General features: G+C 47.2%; 1 protein-coding gene across 1 annotated transcript; it reads left to right on the forward strand.

Moving 5' to 3' along the window:
- Positions 1 to 1,813: 1,813 nt before the first annotated feature.
- EXO5 (exonuclease 5) lies at positions 1,814 to 8,198 on the forward strand. Its single transcript, XM_033171737.1, has 5 exons — positions 1,814 to 2,025; positions 3,433 to 3,701; positions 4,446 to 4,550; positions 5,897 to 6,069; positions 7,680 to 8,198. Exons 1-5 carry the CDS (start codon positions 1,925 to 1,927, stop codon positions 8,139 to 8,141), a joined length of 1,110 nt encoding a protein of 369 aa, XP_033027628.1. The 5' UTR covers positions 1,814 to 1,924; the 3' UTR covers positions 8,142 to 8,198.
- Positions 8,199 to 16,645: the final 8,447 nt, after the last annotated feature.

The raw sequence follows: 16,645 nt of genomic DNA on the forward strand, positions 1-16,645 counted from the left end.
TACTTAAAAAAAAAACTCACTTCTAATATTTATAAACAGGTATCAAATCATAACCTAACAAAAAGGAGGTTCTGCTCCTGTGCAGTGACAAGGCATGCAGCCCAACATTTTTTTTAAATCCCTATTTTTACTTTATGTTAAAGTGGGGTTAAAACACACACACACACACACACACACACACACACACACACAGACACACAACTAGCCCCATCCTGGAATTCCTTCAGGGGTGGATCCGGGGTGGCGGAGGAGGACTCCAGGGCAGCACAGGGCTAAACTGGCCCAATCTGGGGGTCAGAGGGCTTTTGCGGGGAGGGGGTCCGTGCGTAAACACACCCCTAGTAGAAACTAGCCTACTGTAAAAAGTAACAGGTAGGTAGCCGTGTTGGTCTGCCACAGTCAAAACAAAATAAAATTAAAAAATCCTTCCAGTAGCACCTTAGAGACCAACTAAGTTTGTTCTTGGTAGCACACGAAAGCTCATACCAAGAACAAACTTAGTTGGTCTCTAAGGTGCTACTGGAAGGAATTTTTTATTTTATTTTGTAAAAAGTAAAATACACTTCTTCTTTTTTCCTCCACCAACTGGGCTGAGAATGGCTTCCCGCTAATAAAACTAGAGAAATCCTCCATTTATTTCTACAACCTTCTCTTAAAACTACATCGCTACTCAGGCTCCCTGTTTGAGATCGGTAGTTCTCTTTTGCAGGGCTCGGAAAGAAGCTTGCATTGGAGGAAAGGACCATTCAAAAGAATATGCAAATCCTTCCCGCCAGCAAACTGCGGCGCCTCCAAGAACGCAGAGATAAAGCTGCAGACTGACATCTCTTCGTTGAAAGGTGGGACTTCCGCCTGGTGACGTTTGATGGTATTATTTATTTATTTATTTTCTCCCGCCTTAAACTGATACAAAAAAAAAAAAAAAGCAACACTAGCTATGAAACCAAACCTTATGAGAAAGTTGGGTAGGTTTATGTCTGGGAAAGAGGAGACTGTGAGAGGAGATAGGATAGCCGTCTTCAAATTCCTAAAGATATGTCAGATGGGATTCGGGAAGAGGGAACAAGATTGTTTTTTCCTGCTCCGGAGGGTAGGACCTGGACCAATGGACCTCCCTCGGGAGGTGGCAGCCTCTCTTTCCTTGGAGGCTTTTAAGCAGAGGTTGGATGGCCACCTGTCAGGGATGATCTGTAACTGAGATTCAGTTGCACTAGACTAGAAGATCCTTGGGGATCCCTTGCAACGCTTAAAAATCTTCAGTTTTGCGGGATCTGTTCCCCAGCATGCCTCCAACCCCTGGTAGATCAACACAGTGCTTTTTTAAAAAAAAAAAAAATTAAAGGGTACTCTCATTTTCCTACTCATATTGAAAGCCCTGTTTAGGGAAGCTTTTAATGTTTAATATATTGTTGCATTTAATATTCTCTTGGAAGCCGCCTAGAGTGGCTGGGGAAACCCAGCCAGATGGGCGGAGTATAAATAAATTATTATCATTATTATTATTATCATTACAAAATCGAAAATTCTTTCTAGTAGCACCTTAGAGACCAACTGTGTTTGTTTCTGGTATGAGCTTTCGTGTGCATGCACACTTCATTATTATTAAATACTACCCCTCAATGAGGCCAAACTTAGATTTGTTTAGGGGGTACCCCTGCGTCTCCCCCAGAAAAAAAGCACTGGATCAACAGCAAAAAAATATTTTTATTAAGAAATTGTAAAGGCTGTAGTATTCTTCGGAGTAAGGGGAGAGTGCACTGCTCTACATTTTCTTCTTAAATCTATGGCTAAGGGCCGCCGCTTGTTTCTGAATGGAAGGGAGGGGATCCCTCGAGCTACGTCACCGACTCCGCCTCCCAGGTGCTTGCGCGGCGAAGAATGGCAGTTTTGCAATAGCAGCAGCGGCAAGCCCGGGAAAAAAGTCATGTCCGGGCGTGACTCCGGATTGGAGGAAGCTGAAACGGCGTCTGGCTTCTCCGATCTGAGCGACTCCGAATTCCTGCAAATCGAGGAGCCAGAGGCTGGGTAAGCAGGCACCTCCCTCCTCCTGCATTTTGTTTCTGACAACCTTCGCATCTACAGTTCCAAAACTACCACCCGCTCCCGCCGGCTCTCTACGAGGTTTGCTTTGGGCGGGTTAGTATGATAGACTCAAAAAATTGTAGGGTCAGAAGGCTCCCTGAGGATCATCTAGTCCAACCCCCTGCAACGCAGGAATATGCAGCTGTTCCATACGGGAATCGAACCCGGAACCTTGGCGTCGTCAGCACCATTCTTTAACCAACTGAGCTATGTCTAATATTATACAAGAACAATTTGATTTTGCCCCACAGCTGAGGGTAATTTGTAACTCTTCGAAAGGTCTACGTTTGGTAAGGCAAGCTGATACTTTTGCTTGCTGCAGCAAGACTATCGGTTGGGTTTGGAAATAGACCTTTGGTATAAAAATGCATGGAGGTTGGGTGTCACTGAGAAGATAACCCACAATGTAATGGTGCTGAAAGGAAAGGAAAAAACGAATGCCTTTTATGCCTTAAGGGGCCTATTTATTTTAGATACTGGTGAAAAGGATTGATAAAATATGCTGTCAGACACATCACTATAAACCTTGATTTTGTGACCATGCATACTTACTTTTTGGGGGACACGGGTGGCGCTGTGGGTTAAACCACAGAGCCCTAGGGCTTGCCGATCAGAAGGTTGGCGGTTTGAATCCCCATGGCTCCCGTTGCTCAGTCCCAGCTCCTGCCCACCTAGCATTTCAAAAGCACATAAAAGTGCAAGTAGATAAATAGGTACCGCTCCAGCGGGAAGGTAAATGGCGTTTCCATGCGCTGCTCTGGTTCACCAGAAGCGGCTTAGTTATGCTGGCCACATGACCCGGAAACTGTACGCCGGCTCCCTCGGCCAGTAAAGCAAGATGAGCGCCGCAACCCCAGAGTCGTCCGTGACTGGATCTAATGGTCAGGGGTCCCTTTACCTTTACCTATAATTACTTTAGCTGGAGAAGATGACCTTGTTGTTGATGGATGCTTCTGCACAATGATGGCAGAATAACATAGGAGGAGCTGAATATGGATATTATAAAGACATGCCTTGTTGCTGGCAGCTGGGGGAAATCCAGTGTGGCATAGTGGTTAGAGTTCTGGACCAAGACCTTGGGAGAGCAGGGTTCAAATCCCCACTCGGCCACAAAGCTCACAGTGTGACCTTGGGCCAGTCACTGCCTATCAGCCAAACCTACCTCACTGGGTTGTTGTGCGGGTAAAATGGGAAGAAGTATGTACTCCTCAGAGGAAATGAAATAAATTGATAAAGCTTGCAGGGGTGGGGGCAGATGCTATGTTTACTTGCCAAGTTATATTTGGTTACATATCTAAGGAAACCGGTAACAATGACTTTTTAAAATAACCTCGTCTTTCGTTCAACCAGGGATTCCGAAAAGCCAAGTTCTTCCCTCGGCCCTCCTGCAGAATCTGAGGGTGGCGATGTGGCGAAAGGGAGCGTGCTTGAAACAGGGAAAAGAAAGAGATCTCATGTGCCTCTCGAAATCTTCCACCTGCGTTACCTTTCGGTCACGGATATATCCGCACAGGTGTGGTGCGAGCAGCAAATGGTTTATAGGCGAGAGCTTCCGGACCTGACGCCTCCTGAAAATATTGTGCTGTTGAACACAGGAAAGAGCATCCACCTTGCCAGAGGTAAGGATGCTTTACAGTCCATTCCCTGCTTCTTCAAAACATGTTTTTTTCTGCAGCACAAAGGGAGCCTAGTGGATCAGGCCGATGGCCCATCTAGTGCAGCATCCTGTTCTCACAGGGGCCAGCCAGACGCTTGCAGGAAGGTTGCAAGCAGGACCCGAGCACAAGATAATTCTCCCCTTCTGCGGTTCCCAGCGATTGGTATTTAGGGGGCATAATGCATCTCACAGTGGAGGTCTTGTTGGCATCCGTCCGTCTTGAGAGGCAATGGAGTTCACCTCCAGGGGTGAAGTCAAACCTCACCCAAGTGACCTCCCCAGGGTGCAAGCCTGGGCGGTGTGTATGGAGGTCCTGGGTGTTAACTCTGGAAGTGTACTCTTGATTCTGAGCAAAGACCACAATACACATCAAGAGGCTCAGTTTGGTCAGAATCGAGTGTACATTTCCAGAGTTAGCGCTAAATACACTAATACTGGTGAATGAGCCACCCATAGCCACTAGAGGGCTGTGGAAATTTGTGTGCCGGGCTTTTTAGACTCATCTCCCCATGTCCTATCTGAAACCAGGAGCGGGGGGCATTGGTTGCCAGAGGTGAATTCTTTTTGGCTCTCCTACCCCACTAGTAAGGAGTCAGGTGTAGTGAGAAAAGATGGAGGTTGTTGGGGCGGTACCCCCCACTTTCCCACATGGATCAGCATCTACTGGGCTCATCTTTCTCTTCCCCTGTCTTTGTTTTCAACACAGAGCTGGAAGACCATGACCTGGTGACGGTCAGCACCACAAGCCGAGAAGATTCCTGGGCGATAAAGGTGCTGAATCTTCTGGTGATGCTTTCAGTGCTGCAGGCAGGTATGCGGGCTTCCCTTGAGCAAGTGGGCCACCCACATTACTCTGGCGCTATACTATATAGATATAGATATAGATATAGATATAGATACTGATGTTGTATCTTTGGTTTTGGGTCTTGTGATTTATATGGAGATTGTTTCCATTTGGTTGTTTACTTTTTAAAAAATATATATATTTATTAACTTTTTCAAGATCACATCAACAAAATACATACCATATATACTTGAGTATAAGCCTAGTTTTTCAGCACATTTTTTGTGCTGCAAAAGCTGCCCCCGGCTTATACTCGAGTGAGGCGGGTGGTGGGGGTGGCGAGAAAGAAGCCCTTTCTCTCCGCTCGTGCCGCCACCCGCTCTCCCCAGTCAACCATTCCTTAAGAAGCGTACAAGAACGGCGGTTCTTTACTCTCCCCAGGCAGCTTGTTCCATTCCTGAACTGCTCGCATAAATGCAAACTTGGCAAAGGAGTAAGAGGAAGGAGCAGCCCAAAGGGCTGCTTTCGGGCTGCTCGTTCCTCCTCCTCCTCCACAGCGGCAAAGGTGAACCGGCTTATACTCGAGTCAATAAGCTTTCCCAGGTTTTTGTAGGAAAATTAGGTGCCTCGGTTTATATTCGGGTCGGCTTATACTCAGGTATATACGGTACAACAAACCAATACAAATACAACTATTACAAACAAACTACAAAAACAAAAAACCATACCTTAAAACTAATTCTTCCTGCATTCGTTCATTCATCTTTAGTAATTTCTTTACATTGTACAAACCTTATTTTTCAAAAAGTCTTATCTATTTCTTTAACTATAATCTTAATTCATTATTTCCCATTTCTCTGACACTTAACATAATTCTAAATCTGCAGTCTAACTTTCCTTCCAAGTTCCTTCTAAATTTTCAATCTTACTATACTTTTTAAAATACCATTTAAATTTCTTCCATTCTTCTCCCACCGCATCGTCCCTCTGGTCACGGAGCTTCCCAGTCATCTCAGCAAGTTCCATATAGTCCATCATTTTCATCTGCCATTCTTCAATCGTTGGTAGTTCCTCTGTCTTCCAGTTTTTAGCTATCAAAATTCTAGCTGCTGTTGTGGCATACGTAAATACAGTTCTATCACCTTTTGGGATTTCTTGGCCTAGGATGCCCAGTAAAAAGGCTTCTGGTTTCTTTTGGTTGTTTACTTTTTGATGAGTTTTATTTATTGTTTATGACGTTGTTATGTTTGTAATTGTGTAAATCTTGTCATGTTGTGAGCCGCTTACAAATAAAATGATGATTACACACACACACACACACACACACACACACACAGACAGACATAGACATATTGCATCCTCTTTAACTCCAGGTCACCGTGTGCGAGAATTTCCAGTGTTTGGAGTGCTGGAAGACATCTTCGTGGTTGGGGTCATTGATCAGCTGGGTTATACACCCAAAGGAGAGCTGGAGCTGAATGAGCTGAAGACCCGGAACAATGCCTCCATGCCTTCGGCGGCACAGAAAAAGCGGGATCGTTTTCAGGTGAGCTGATGAGCCGCTGACGGCAGGAGGCATCTGCCTAGCTTGGGAGTTTCCAAGCCAGGCGCAGCCGTGCTGTGTGACTGCCAGTGGCAAAGCTCCTGCTTTGCACACGGGACATCCCAGGTTCTATCCCTGTGGAAGAGTGCTGGCTGGCACTCATTGGGACTGGTTGGGTGGAAGGAAAGGAGCCCAACAGTAGGTGGCGCCAGAGCCAACTGATGCCAGTTTTGTTGAGTTCCGCAAGGGCAACACAGAGACTGAGGAGAAGGAAGGCGATAGGCAGGGCCACCACTGGACTGGTTATTAGTAAGAAGGCAGGCAGGTGGGGGCTGGCTGAGTACTGGGAAAGATCCTTTCTGAGACCCTGGGGAGCTGCCACCAGTCAGGATAGTTCAGGACACACTACACCATACATTTAAAAGCACTGTGATACCCCTTTAAACAAACATGGCTTCCCCCAGAGAATTCTGGGAGCTGTTGTTTGTTTAGAGCAGGGGTCAGCAAACTTTTTCAGCAGGGGGCCGGTCCACTGTCCCTCAGACCTTTTGGGGGCCGGAATATATTTTGAGGGGAAAAATATAAACCAATTCCTATGCCCCACAAATAACCCAGAGATGCATTTTAAATAAAAGCAAACATTCTACTCATGTAAAAACACCAGGCAGCCCCCACAAATAACCCAGAGATGCGTTTTAAATAAAAGGACACATTCTGTTCATGTAAAAACACATGATTCCCAGACCATCCGCAGGCCGGATTGAGAAGGCAATTGGGCCGCATCCGGCCTCTGGGCCTTAGTTTGGAGATCCCTGGTTTAGAGTGCTGAGAGTTAGACCATAGACAGCTGGCCCTCCAGCTGTTTTTGGACTACAACACCTATCATCCCTAGCTAACAGGACCAGTGGTCAGCGGTGATGGGAATTGTAGTCCCAAAACAGCTAGAGGGCCGAGTTTGGCCATCACTGCCATAGACCAGGGGTGGCCAACTTCCAAGAGACTACGCTCTACTCACAGAGTTAAAGACTGGCAGTCATCTACCCCCTTTTGGGGGGTTCAGGTCAAAGTTGCTGAGCTTTTTTAGGGAGGAGGAAAGCCCCGTTTCTGTGGGGGTGCAGGGCAAATTTTTTGAGCTTTTTTTGGGAGAGCCAAACTTGTTGGGCTTCTTTGGTGGGAGCCAGTGATCTACCAGTGATCTACCACAGACGTCCAGTGATCTACCGGTAGATCACGATCTACCTGTTGGACGTGCCTGCCATAGACCATAGATTGTAGAGCTGGGGATCATCTAGTCCTGTCCCCTGCAAAGCAGGGATATGCAGCTGCCCCATACGGGGATTGAACCTGCCACCCTGCCGTTATCAGCACCACGTTCTAACCAGCTGAGCTATCCACTTGCTAGGAAGTTCCTATCCCCCACGCAGAGCTACAGCTTGCAGAGTGGTTTGGCAGCCAATCCCTTTTCACAGGGAACTCTGAAACAATTTTCTATTGCTATACACTGCTTGGATGTTTTGGGAGAGGCTGGTGCAGGCAAATGCCTTTGCAAATTAAGTGAATAGGCTGTCAGGTGTCTGTTGTCTTAACATATGCATCGTTGGAATTGTTTCCAGGTCTTTCTGTATAAGTATCTCTTTGACGCCATGGTGCGAGGGTGCCTGGCACCGGATAGTTTCCTCCAGCGGCTTCACCTGAGGCCCGAACAGCCGCTTGGCCCCCAAGTCCAGGAGCAGGCCCGGAAGTCGGGTTTCACGGTGAGCTGCTTTTGCGACCTCCTGGAGCTGCTCTCCCTCAACCTGACACACTGTGACATCCCCGCCATCGACCGTTTGCAAATCGAGTACGTCCACCAGGATTCCGGCGCCGCACTTGGCACGGAGGTCTTGGCCTATGACCAAGACGAGGTCGGAGCCGCAGTGCGGTATTTCTTGGCCTACTGGAAAGGGCAGCGGGACTCCCGAGGGGTGGATGTCGAGGACGCCTGGAAGTGCCGCTATTGTGCCTACTCCGGCATTTGCGAATGGAGGATGGGGAAGGCCGGCAGCCCAGCGGAGCAATGGAAAAAGTCCAAGTGACGTTCGTATGACCCAACCTTTGGGGACCACTTTGGAGAACGCTAGGCCACAGTCTCCAGAGATCCGGGTTTCCCAAACTTGGGTCTTCTCCAGCTGTTTTTGAACTACAACTCCCATCATCCCTTGCTATCGAGACCAGCAGTCAGGGTTGATGGGAATTGTAGCCCAAAAACAGCTGGAGAAGACCCAAGTTTGGGATAACCTGGTCCCTGAGGGTACAAAGTTTTCCACCTTCACAGTTTTGTTTCACCAGTTCTAAGGGAAGGAAGCTTCTTCTTTCCCCACCACCACGACTGCTACTGCCCCCAAGCAGATGTTTTAATAGCCTGCACTGGTCTGGGTCAGTGCTAAGGGAAACCTGTGGCCTTCCAGATGTTTTTGGACACTGGTTTCCATCAGCATGGACACTGGTTAGGGGTGAGCTGACCTGTAGGCCATCACCTCTGCATAATGATAATATTGTTATTGGACCAATCTCTGATGCAGCCCAAAGCTTTACCTATCCCAAGCTTATAAATGATATTGGACTACAATTCCCACAATCCCTTGCCCATTGGCCTGGGGCACAACATCAGCCTCCTGTACAGGGTCATTGGGAATTCTTTTGGGTTCAAAACAGGTCCCCAGTTCTTCTACACCAGCTTCCAAAAAGCTCTTCCTTCTATTCAGCAGCAGCCAGCTGTGGTGGTTGGTGTGCCTTAATGCAGAAAGAAGAAAAAGAATAAAGGGAAAAGACGGTGTCTCAGAAGCAATAAAGTTTTAATGGCCTGACACACTCTAAAAATGTCTCCCCCTGGAAGGGCTTCCTTGTGCAACATGGCATCCTCCACCAGGAATATACAACAAGGCTGCCTGCACCAACCTGGTGCAGTGGGACTGATGGCAGCTGTAGTCCAACACATCTGGAGGGCACCAGGTTGGCGATGGTTGGGCTGAGGTCTAAGGGTGCCCCATGTTTGGTGCCCCTGTGGCAGCCATGTTCAAAATGCCATCTTTATTCCCATGCTCCTCTAAGACACCCATGTCCCTCTATCACCCCTTTTCTGGTTATTGGTGCATTCCATTTTGTTTCCACTCCATGCCGAGAAAAGAGGGGAATCTGTACTTGTGGCTGTTCCAAAGGACATCGTGTGTGTGTGTGTGTGTGTGTGTGTGTGTGTGTGTGTGTGTGTATTTAGCCTTTCTGGCTTGGATGTGTTGATACAAATGCTCTGTTTTTAAAAATAATTTAAACCCCGCTTTTCCAGTGAAATAAAATAATTATACAATCAGTTCCCCTGGAGAGCAACTGGCCTTGGAAGTGCTGTGGAAAAAAATTCCACCCTGTTCGGAACCAATGCTTGCAATAAGGATTCTCGATGGGGCAGATTGCTGTCTCAAATGAGCCTGTTCTCTGCAAATGCGATTTTGGGCTGCAGCCAATACTACTCCTGGTAGACCTATTGAAAAGCATAGACATGATGAACTTGGGCCAATTCATTTTAAAGGGTCTGCTGCGAGTAAAATTTAGTTGGCCACAGCGCTTTGTGTTGGCTAGGCTTCTGCAGAAACCTTAGGGCCTGGTTAGGATTTCCTGAAGGAGCCCTGAGGAACTACATTTCATGGTTGCGAGAGCAAACTTTTGTTTTGTACTTGCACCGAAGGGAAAAGAGAAGCACTTCAGGTCAATGCCTGAAAATGACCGGATCACGCTGAATTTGTAAATGGAATTTTCTGTGCAGAATTCAGTTCCTCCCCATGTTTGAGCTGAACCTTGATTGTTTACATGCAAACTGATGCTCTATAACCATTCTCTATTGATCCAGCACATATTTCTTGGATATTTATATATGTATTTACACACACACACACACGCGCACGCGCGCGCACACACACACACACACACACACACACACACATATATATATATATATATAGTATTTGTATAACTGATATGTAGCATTTTTCCTTTAGGTTCCCCCCCTTTAAAAAAAACACTCTTATATGCTATCAAGAACACTTTTCTAATTTCTTTTTTAAAATGCTATCCTGGGAATAAAATTTTATTATAATTTTTTTCCAGCCATTGATGACTCTATCTCTCTCCCCCTCCCTCCCCCCCCCCCCCCCGTCTCTCTCAACAAAGCTGATATCTTAACAGTATTCAGTGGCTCAGAGTTTTCTGAAGAGATCCCTTTTGTTGGGGTTTCAGCTGTTCCCCCTCCCTTCCCACCCCCTAATTTTATATATATAATTATTGCCAGTGTTATGATATACAAAGCATGGGTGTGAATATTTATCATTCTGAAGCCTTTTACATAGCTCAGCAGATGTTCATATTCTTGAGCCCTGCGCCACTCCTGCTGTGTGTGTACACACACAAACACAATTCTGCCATCTGCGTCTGAAATAAGGGTTACGTTCCAGTCTCAGAAATGGCAAATGGAAAGAGGTGTGTTTTGGCTGAACTACTGCTGGCTACAGAAAGGCACCCGCATTACTGAATGTTATACCATGCTAAACATTAGTGCCCTCTTCCCACTTTGATCAGGCACCTACTGTAATTAGCCCAGAGCTAGAACCTGCTTCAATACAGGGTCTGTTATTGTTGGCATCAATCTGTCTTGAGAGACAATGGAGTGTGCCTCTGGGGGTGAGGTTAAATCGCTGGAGAATCACTGTGGCTGCAGAGACCAGTAACTCATAACTGCTGCCTTCTGCTGTTTCAACAGCACCGAAGTGACCGTTGTGGGGTGCAAGCCTCTGCAGTGAGTATGGAGGTCCTGGGCTGCCAAGACCCTCCTCTTGGCCTCGCTGATGTCCAAAGGAAAGGAAAGCAATAGGTTTGGCACCAGGAGTTGCTGGAAGGAGGCATACAAGCAGGGCCAGATTTAGATTTGATGAGGCCCTAAGCTCCTAAACTGGAGGAGACTCTTGAGAGTCCCATGGACTGCAAGAAGATCAAACCTATCCATTCTTAAAGAAATCAGCCCTGAGTGCTCACTAGAAGGACAGATCCTGAAGTTGAGGCTCCAGTACTTTGGCCACCTCATGAGAAGAGAAGACTCCCTAGAAAAGACCCTGATGTTGGGAAAGATGGAGGGCAAAATGAGAAGGGGACGGCAGAGGATGAGATGGTTGGACAGTGTTCTCGAAGCTACTAACATGAGTTTGGCCAAACTGCGAGAGGCAGTGAAAGATAGGCGTGCCTGGCGTGCTCTGCTCCATGGGGTCACGAAGAGTCGGACGACTGAACAACAACAACAACAAGCTACTGAAGGTAATCGGGCCCTATATATGTCCAGCTGTCCTTTGTCAACAACAAATTGTCGCTCCTTTTTGTGTTGAATATAAGCTGTATGGTAATTTGTGGACCTAATAGGTATCTGAAGCCATTTGCACATGCAGAATGTAGGCACCCTATATATTGAAATGAGCAAACCAGTGATATTTTAGGGAGCAGGACTTACATCATAGGAGCCTTCACAACACAAAAACACTTGCTGCATGTAGGTTTTATTTTATTTGTTTTTTTCCCTTACATTTTGGAAATGTACATCCAGGTTTTTTCCCCTTGAATTTTTTTTTGGGGGGGGGGCCAAGAGAGTGGGGCCCTAAGCTGTAGCTTGTTTAGCTTATACATAAATCCGGCACTGCATACAATAAGCCATCCAACCATCTTAAGAGACTCCAATGTGGGTTCATGTAGGGTTTACTCCTTAGTCTTTTCTTCTCCTGAAAGGTCTAGCCCTACTTAATCATCAGAACAGGGGAGGGAGATGCTGTGTCCTCTTCGCCTCTCTCTCCCCGCTTGCCCCCCCCCCCCCGTCCAACCAACCTTGCAAGGAGAAGGATTGAACCTTCTGCTCATCTTTCCTACTGAGCAGAGAGTTCGATCCTGCTGAGTGCTGCTTTGTGAGTGGGGAACACACTGGCAAAGCAGACCACTGCAAGGAGCAGGATTGAACCCTCCAGCTGGTGAGCGGAAGGTTCAATCCTGCTCTCTGCAGTGTGGTCAGGGGTGGGGGATGGGAGAGTGCAATCATGCTGGGTCCCGCTTTGCCTATTCATACCCCACAGAACTAACCTCCCCTTCTTCTCGCCACCAGACCACCCTGACTTTTGACAGCTCTCAAGCCCAGATCCTCCCCATTCAGCTTGGGATTCAGGCTTTGAGGTCAAAGAAGGTGGGCAGCTCTGCCAAATATAGGTAAAGGGACCCCTGACCATTAGGTCCAGTCATGTCCAACTCTGGGGTTGCAGCGCTCATCTCGCATTACTGGCCAAGGGAGCCGGCGTACAGCTTCCCGGTCATGTGGCCAGCATGACTAAGCCGCTTCTGGCGAAGCAGAGCAGCGCACGGAAACGCCGTTTATATATACGTCATATATATATAGGCCAAATATAGGTCCCTGTAAATAGAAAGCCAGATGTTTAAAAAGACACCTTTTTGCTTTCTCATCACCTTCGCATGTCTTCCTTCCAAGTGCCAGGATCGCGTTCCATTTTATGCAAGCTCAGGATTTAAGTCTGAAAAACTCACCGGCTTCCAGTGACAACAAGACCTTGAATGGCCACCAGGTGGCAGGGGGAGATGAAAACAAAACTGGATTGACAAACAGGATTCAAATGGGAGCTTTGCGAAGATGAAATGGGAAGTGGAGGGTGGAGATGGGGGTGGGAGAAATCTAATTCAGGTTCCCCCACAGATTCAGATGCAGGATGAAATGAAGGCGACAACTCTTACTGGCCGGCAATCTTCTGGGGCTGGTGGGAGTTGGGAGCCCAAGAACATCTACACTGTGAAGTCTTTCTCCCCAGCGTAGGATGTTCAATGTGTGCTTTAAGTTGCGGTGCAAACATGCAGCTCTCTTATCATCTGTGTGTCAAACTTCATCCTAAGGACTCGGATGGTGTGTATTTTCTTTGGTCGTACCACTCACAGGAGTGCATGAGACCATGTTTTCATTCCTCTATCCCAGTTCTTTCTGCTATTAAAGTCCACATCAATATTGGCCAATCATTCCGGGGGGGGGGGAGTTGTGTTCGTTGAGTTATCCCCTTCGAATCGTAGAATTGCAAGGTTGGAAGGGACTCCAAGGGTCATCTAGTCGGACCCCCTGCAATGCAAGAAGCACAGCTAAAGGAATCCTGACACACACATCCCCCCAAAAAATCTGTGTTTTAAAACATTCAGTGACGAAGAATCCACCACCTTCCAATGTCATATCATGGGACCTGTTCTCTGTTGCTCTGTTGTTCCTAACACAATTCAAAGTGTTGGTGCTGACCTTTAAAGCCCTAAACAGCCTCAGCCCAGTATACCTGAAGGAGCGTCTCCACCCCAATTGTTCAGCCCGGACACTGAGGTCTAGCTCTGATGGCCTTCTGACGGTTCCCTCACCATGAGAAGTGAGGTTAGAGGGAATCAGGCAGAGGGCCTTCTCGGTAGTGGCACCCGCCCTGTGAAATGCCCTCCCATCAGATGTCAAGGAAATAAGCAACTACCTGACTTTTAGAAGACATCTGAAGGCAGCCCTGTTTAGGGAAGTTTTTAATGTTTGATGTTTGATCGTGTTTTTAATATTCTGTTGGGAGCCGCCCAGAGTGGCTGGGGAGGCCCGGCCAGATGGGTGGGGTGTAAGTCATAAATTGTTGTTGTTACTCCAGAAGGAAATTATTAGAAATGGATGGAAACTGGAGGGAAGCAGATATCAGCTCAACTTTGGGAGAAAGTTTCCAACAGTAGGATATGATTATCAGTATAACGGGCTGCCTTAGGAGGAGCTGGGCTGTCCTTCATTGGGGACAAGCCCACTTCCGGATCATCAGGAGGTGGCTTTGCGGGTGTCAGGCCTTGCTATGGACTTCGGTTGGTCGCCTTGGTTGGCCGGGGGGCCTGGTAGGACTTTTTCCCCAACTGGACTAGCCAAGATGGGTTTTTTCACCTACCTCGTAGCAATTGTCACAACTCTTGGTTTGGCGGTTAGGCATTGGAAATTTCCAAATGAAGTGGCGAGGGGAGGTAGCGCCATCAACTGCCCCTCAATTGAAGGGTATTCCGGTAAAGGTTTCCGGGGGCGTGGCCCTGTCCAAAGCCCGGGGAGCTGAGGGCCTAAGGCACGTCCCTTTATGGTGATCACAGGGGGAATTCTGGGAGATGTTCATCACTGGGGTTCCTTACTGGTGGTTAACCCTTCACTGACTCCCAACACACGGGTTGGGGTCGGATATAGCTGATAGGGGCCAATACCGCTCATCATCCGTAACCAATAAAGTTGTGGCCTTTACGCCCATTACAATTGGCGTAACGTGTCTGTGTCATTACTTCTACGGGGAGGGGAGGGACATAGTCGCGCAAGGGGGCCAGCTTGAATAAAATATTGTGGGAGCAGGTAAACCTCACCCTGCATAATTGATCACAAGTCATGGTGTGCACACACCATCTGAATAGCAATCGCCATCAACTTTGGGAGACCCTGGCCCGCTGAAATATTTTATGGAGCAGGGGGCAAAGGGAACCAGGCCCCGAGGCTCTGCGTAACAGTGTTATATACAGCATATATTCAACAAACAAACAAAAAACAGCGACAATTTGTTGTTGGCAATGGACAGCTGGACATATAAAGGGCCCCATTACCTTCAATAGCTTAGGGCCTCATCAAACCTAAATCCGGCCCTGAATGGGATTTTGGTGAGATCTTCCCATGTTGGCTGGAAAGTGGGGGGCGGGGGGGATGGGGCTTGCAGCTCATGTTGGGGGCAGGGGGTGGGGCTAGACCCCATGACACACACCTGTTTTCCTGTTCCTTCGTCCTCCCCTTTGTGACGCCCGCATGAACATAAAACCTAAGACACCGATAGACACAAAATATTATTTTTTTAATTGTGAATTTTGCAAAGACACATTTAAGCAACAAAATATACATTTCTGACCTTTCTGTAGAATTCGTTTTATACAATAACAAATACAAGAGGCTACCGTAGCAATAAATTAAATATACATTATTTACAACGTACACCAGCAACCGGCTACAAAGCGTCGCCTCCTCACAAACAAAAGAATTATATTTCATTTTGTCAGAGACCTTTCGAAAAAGAATTCTGCTTTTCTCTCGCGCTCTCGCACTCCCTGCAACTATCATTTGTTTGGTCTTCTTTCTCTTCATGAGGAGCCTAATTAAGAGGAATTTTTTTCCTGCTCTGTTGAAATGAATGAGACCTTTTAGATACCCACAAAATCCAGCATTTTCCTTCGAGGGAGATCCTTTTAAATACCATGCTACAACCATGAAGAAGAAAAAGAAGGAAAGTGAAATGCATGCTTTGTATCTTTTGTTTTTTTCACCCAACATAAACAAAATTATTTTTAGAATTCAAGGAGAAATGGAATTGTGGAGTTTCGAGGAAGGAAAACGTACATTTTTCTTCCTTCTTCAAAACTCTAGAATGCAGAATTGGCAAATGATATTTACCAGCAGCAGGTTATGAGCAGACAAAAAGGAATTCTTTGCAGCAGCACATATTTTGCTGCCAAGAAGACATGATGGCAGCCACCAGCTCAGTGGACTTTTGTAGGGAATCGGGATAGATTCATAGAAGGTGGAGATATCAGGCTCAGTAGGTCATTGGAACTGGGGGTTGGGGTTGGGACAACACTGGTGTGGAGGGGGGTAGAGGTGCAGAAAGGAGCTACCAAAATGAGCAAAGAGCTGGAGCAACGCCCTTTCGAGGAAATTTCACCACCACAGTTTCCTCATCCTTGCCCTACAGAATTCTGGAAGCATTTCAAGGTGATTCGTGAACCATTTTGGCCCAGAGCACCAGATGTTTATTTCCTTCACCCCCTACTCTGCAGGCCAACTCTGACAAGTGGGCAGGACCACCCAGCTGCCAATCACCTGATGTCATAAAGTTCACGCTTGTTTTCTGCCTATCCCACCCTCAATGCCACATATGACTGTGGTTTGGGGGAAACCACCTCACAGGCCAAATGGGGAGACTTGGTGGGCCAAATCTGGCCAGTGGGCCAGTGAAGGTTCCCTACACCTGTTTTAAGGCAATCTTCCTCAAACAGTAGTCCTCCAGCTCTTTTGGGCTACAACTCCCATCGGGCCCAGTTGGCATGGCCGCCATCTTGTTACGTTAATATGGCCCACAGGAGAAGGCAGCCTTGATGCTTCACACACACAATCAAATGTTTAATAGCAGCCTAGTCTCATCGGTGCCAAATTCGTAGACAGTGATGGCCATGGCTTGACCACATGGGGGGTGGTCTGAACCTCTCACAAGTCAGTCCAGGGGGGGAAATTAGTCTCACTTAGGAGCTCAGTTGCCCTTTAAAGGCTTGTTAGTACAGCTGAAAGGTCAAGGGGGAGAAGCAAGACAAAGAATGCTCCAAGAAGTCCTCAACGGCAGAACAGGTGGAAGATAACACGTGTTAAGTTACGACGACTGTGAAGGCAGGTGAAGGTTGTAGCATAGAATCATAGAGTTGGAAGAGACCACAAGAGGCCATCCAGTCC

This window comes from Lacerta agilis, chromosome 15 (assembly GCF_009819535.1).
Source record: "Lacerta agilis isolate rLacAgi1 chromosome 15, rLacAgi1.pri, whole genome shotgun sequence".
NCBI classification, from domain to species: domain Eukaryota; kingdom Metazoa; phylum Chordata; class Lepidosauria; order Squamata; family Lacertidae; genus Lacerta; species Lacerta agilis.

Bases quoted from the DNA above. Each gene is read 5' to 3' on its own strand.
- EXO5 (XM_033171737.1), top strand. From the start codon at position 1,925: ATGTCCGGGCGTGACTCCGGATTGGAGGAAGCTGAAACGGCGTCTGGC. The intron at 4,551-5,896 runs GTATGCGGGCTT...CTTTAACTCCAG, and splicing joins GCTTTCAGTGCTGCAGGCAG to GTCACCGTGTGCGAGAATTT. The intron at 6,070-7,679 runs GTGAGCTGATGA...AATTGTTTCCAG, and splicing joins AAAAGCGGGATCGTTTTCAG to GTCTTTCTGTATAAGTATCT.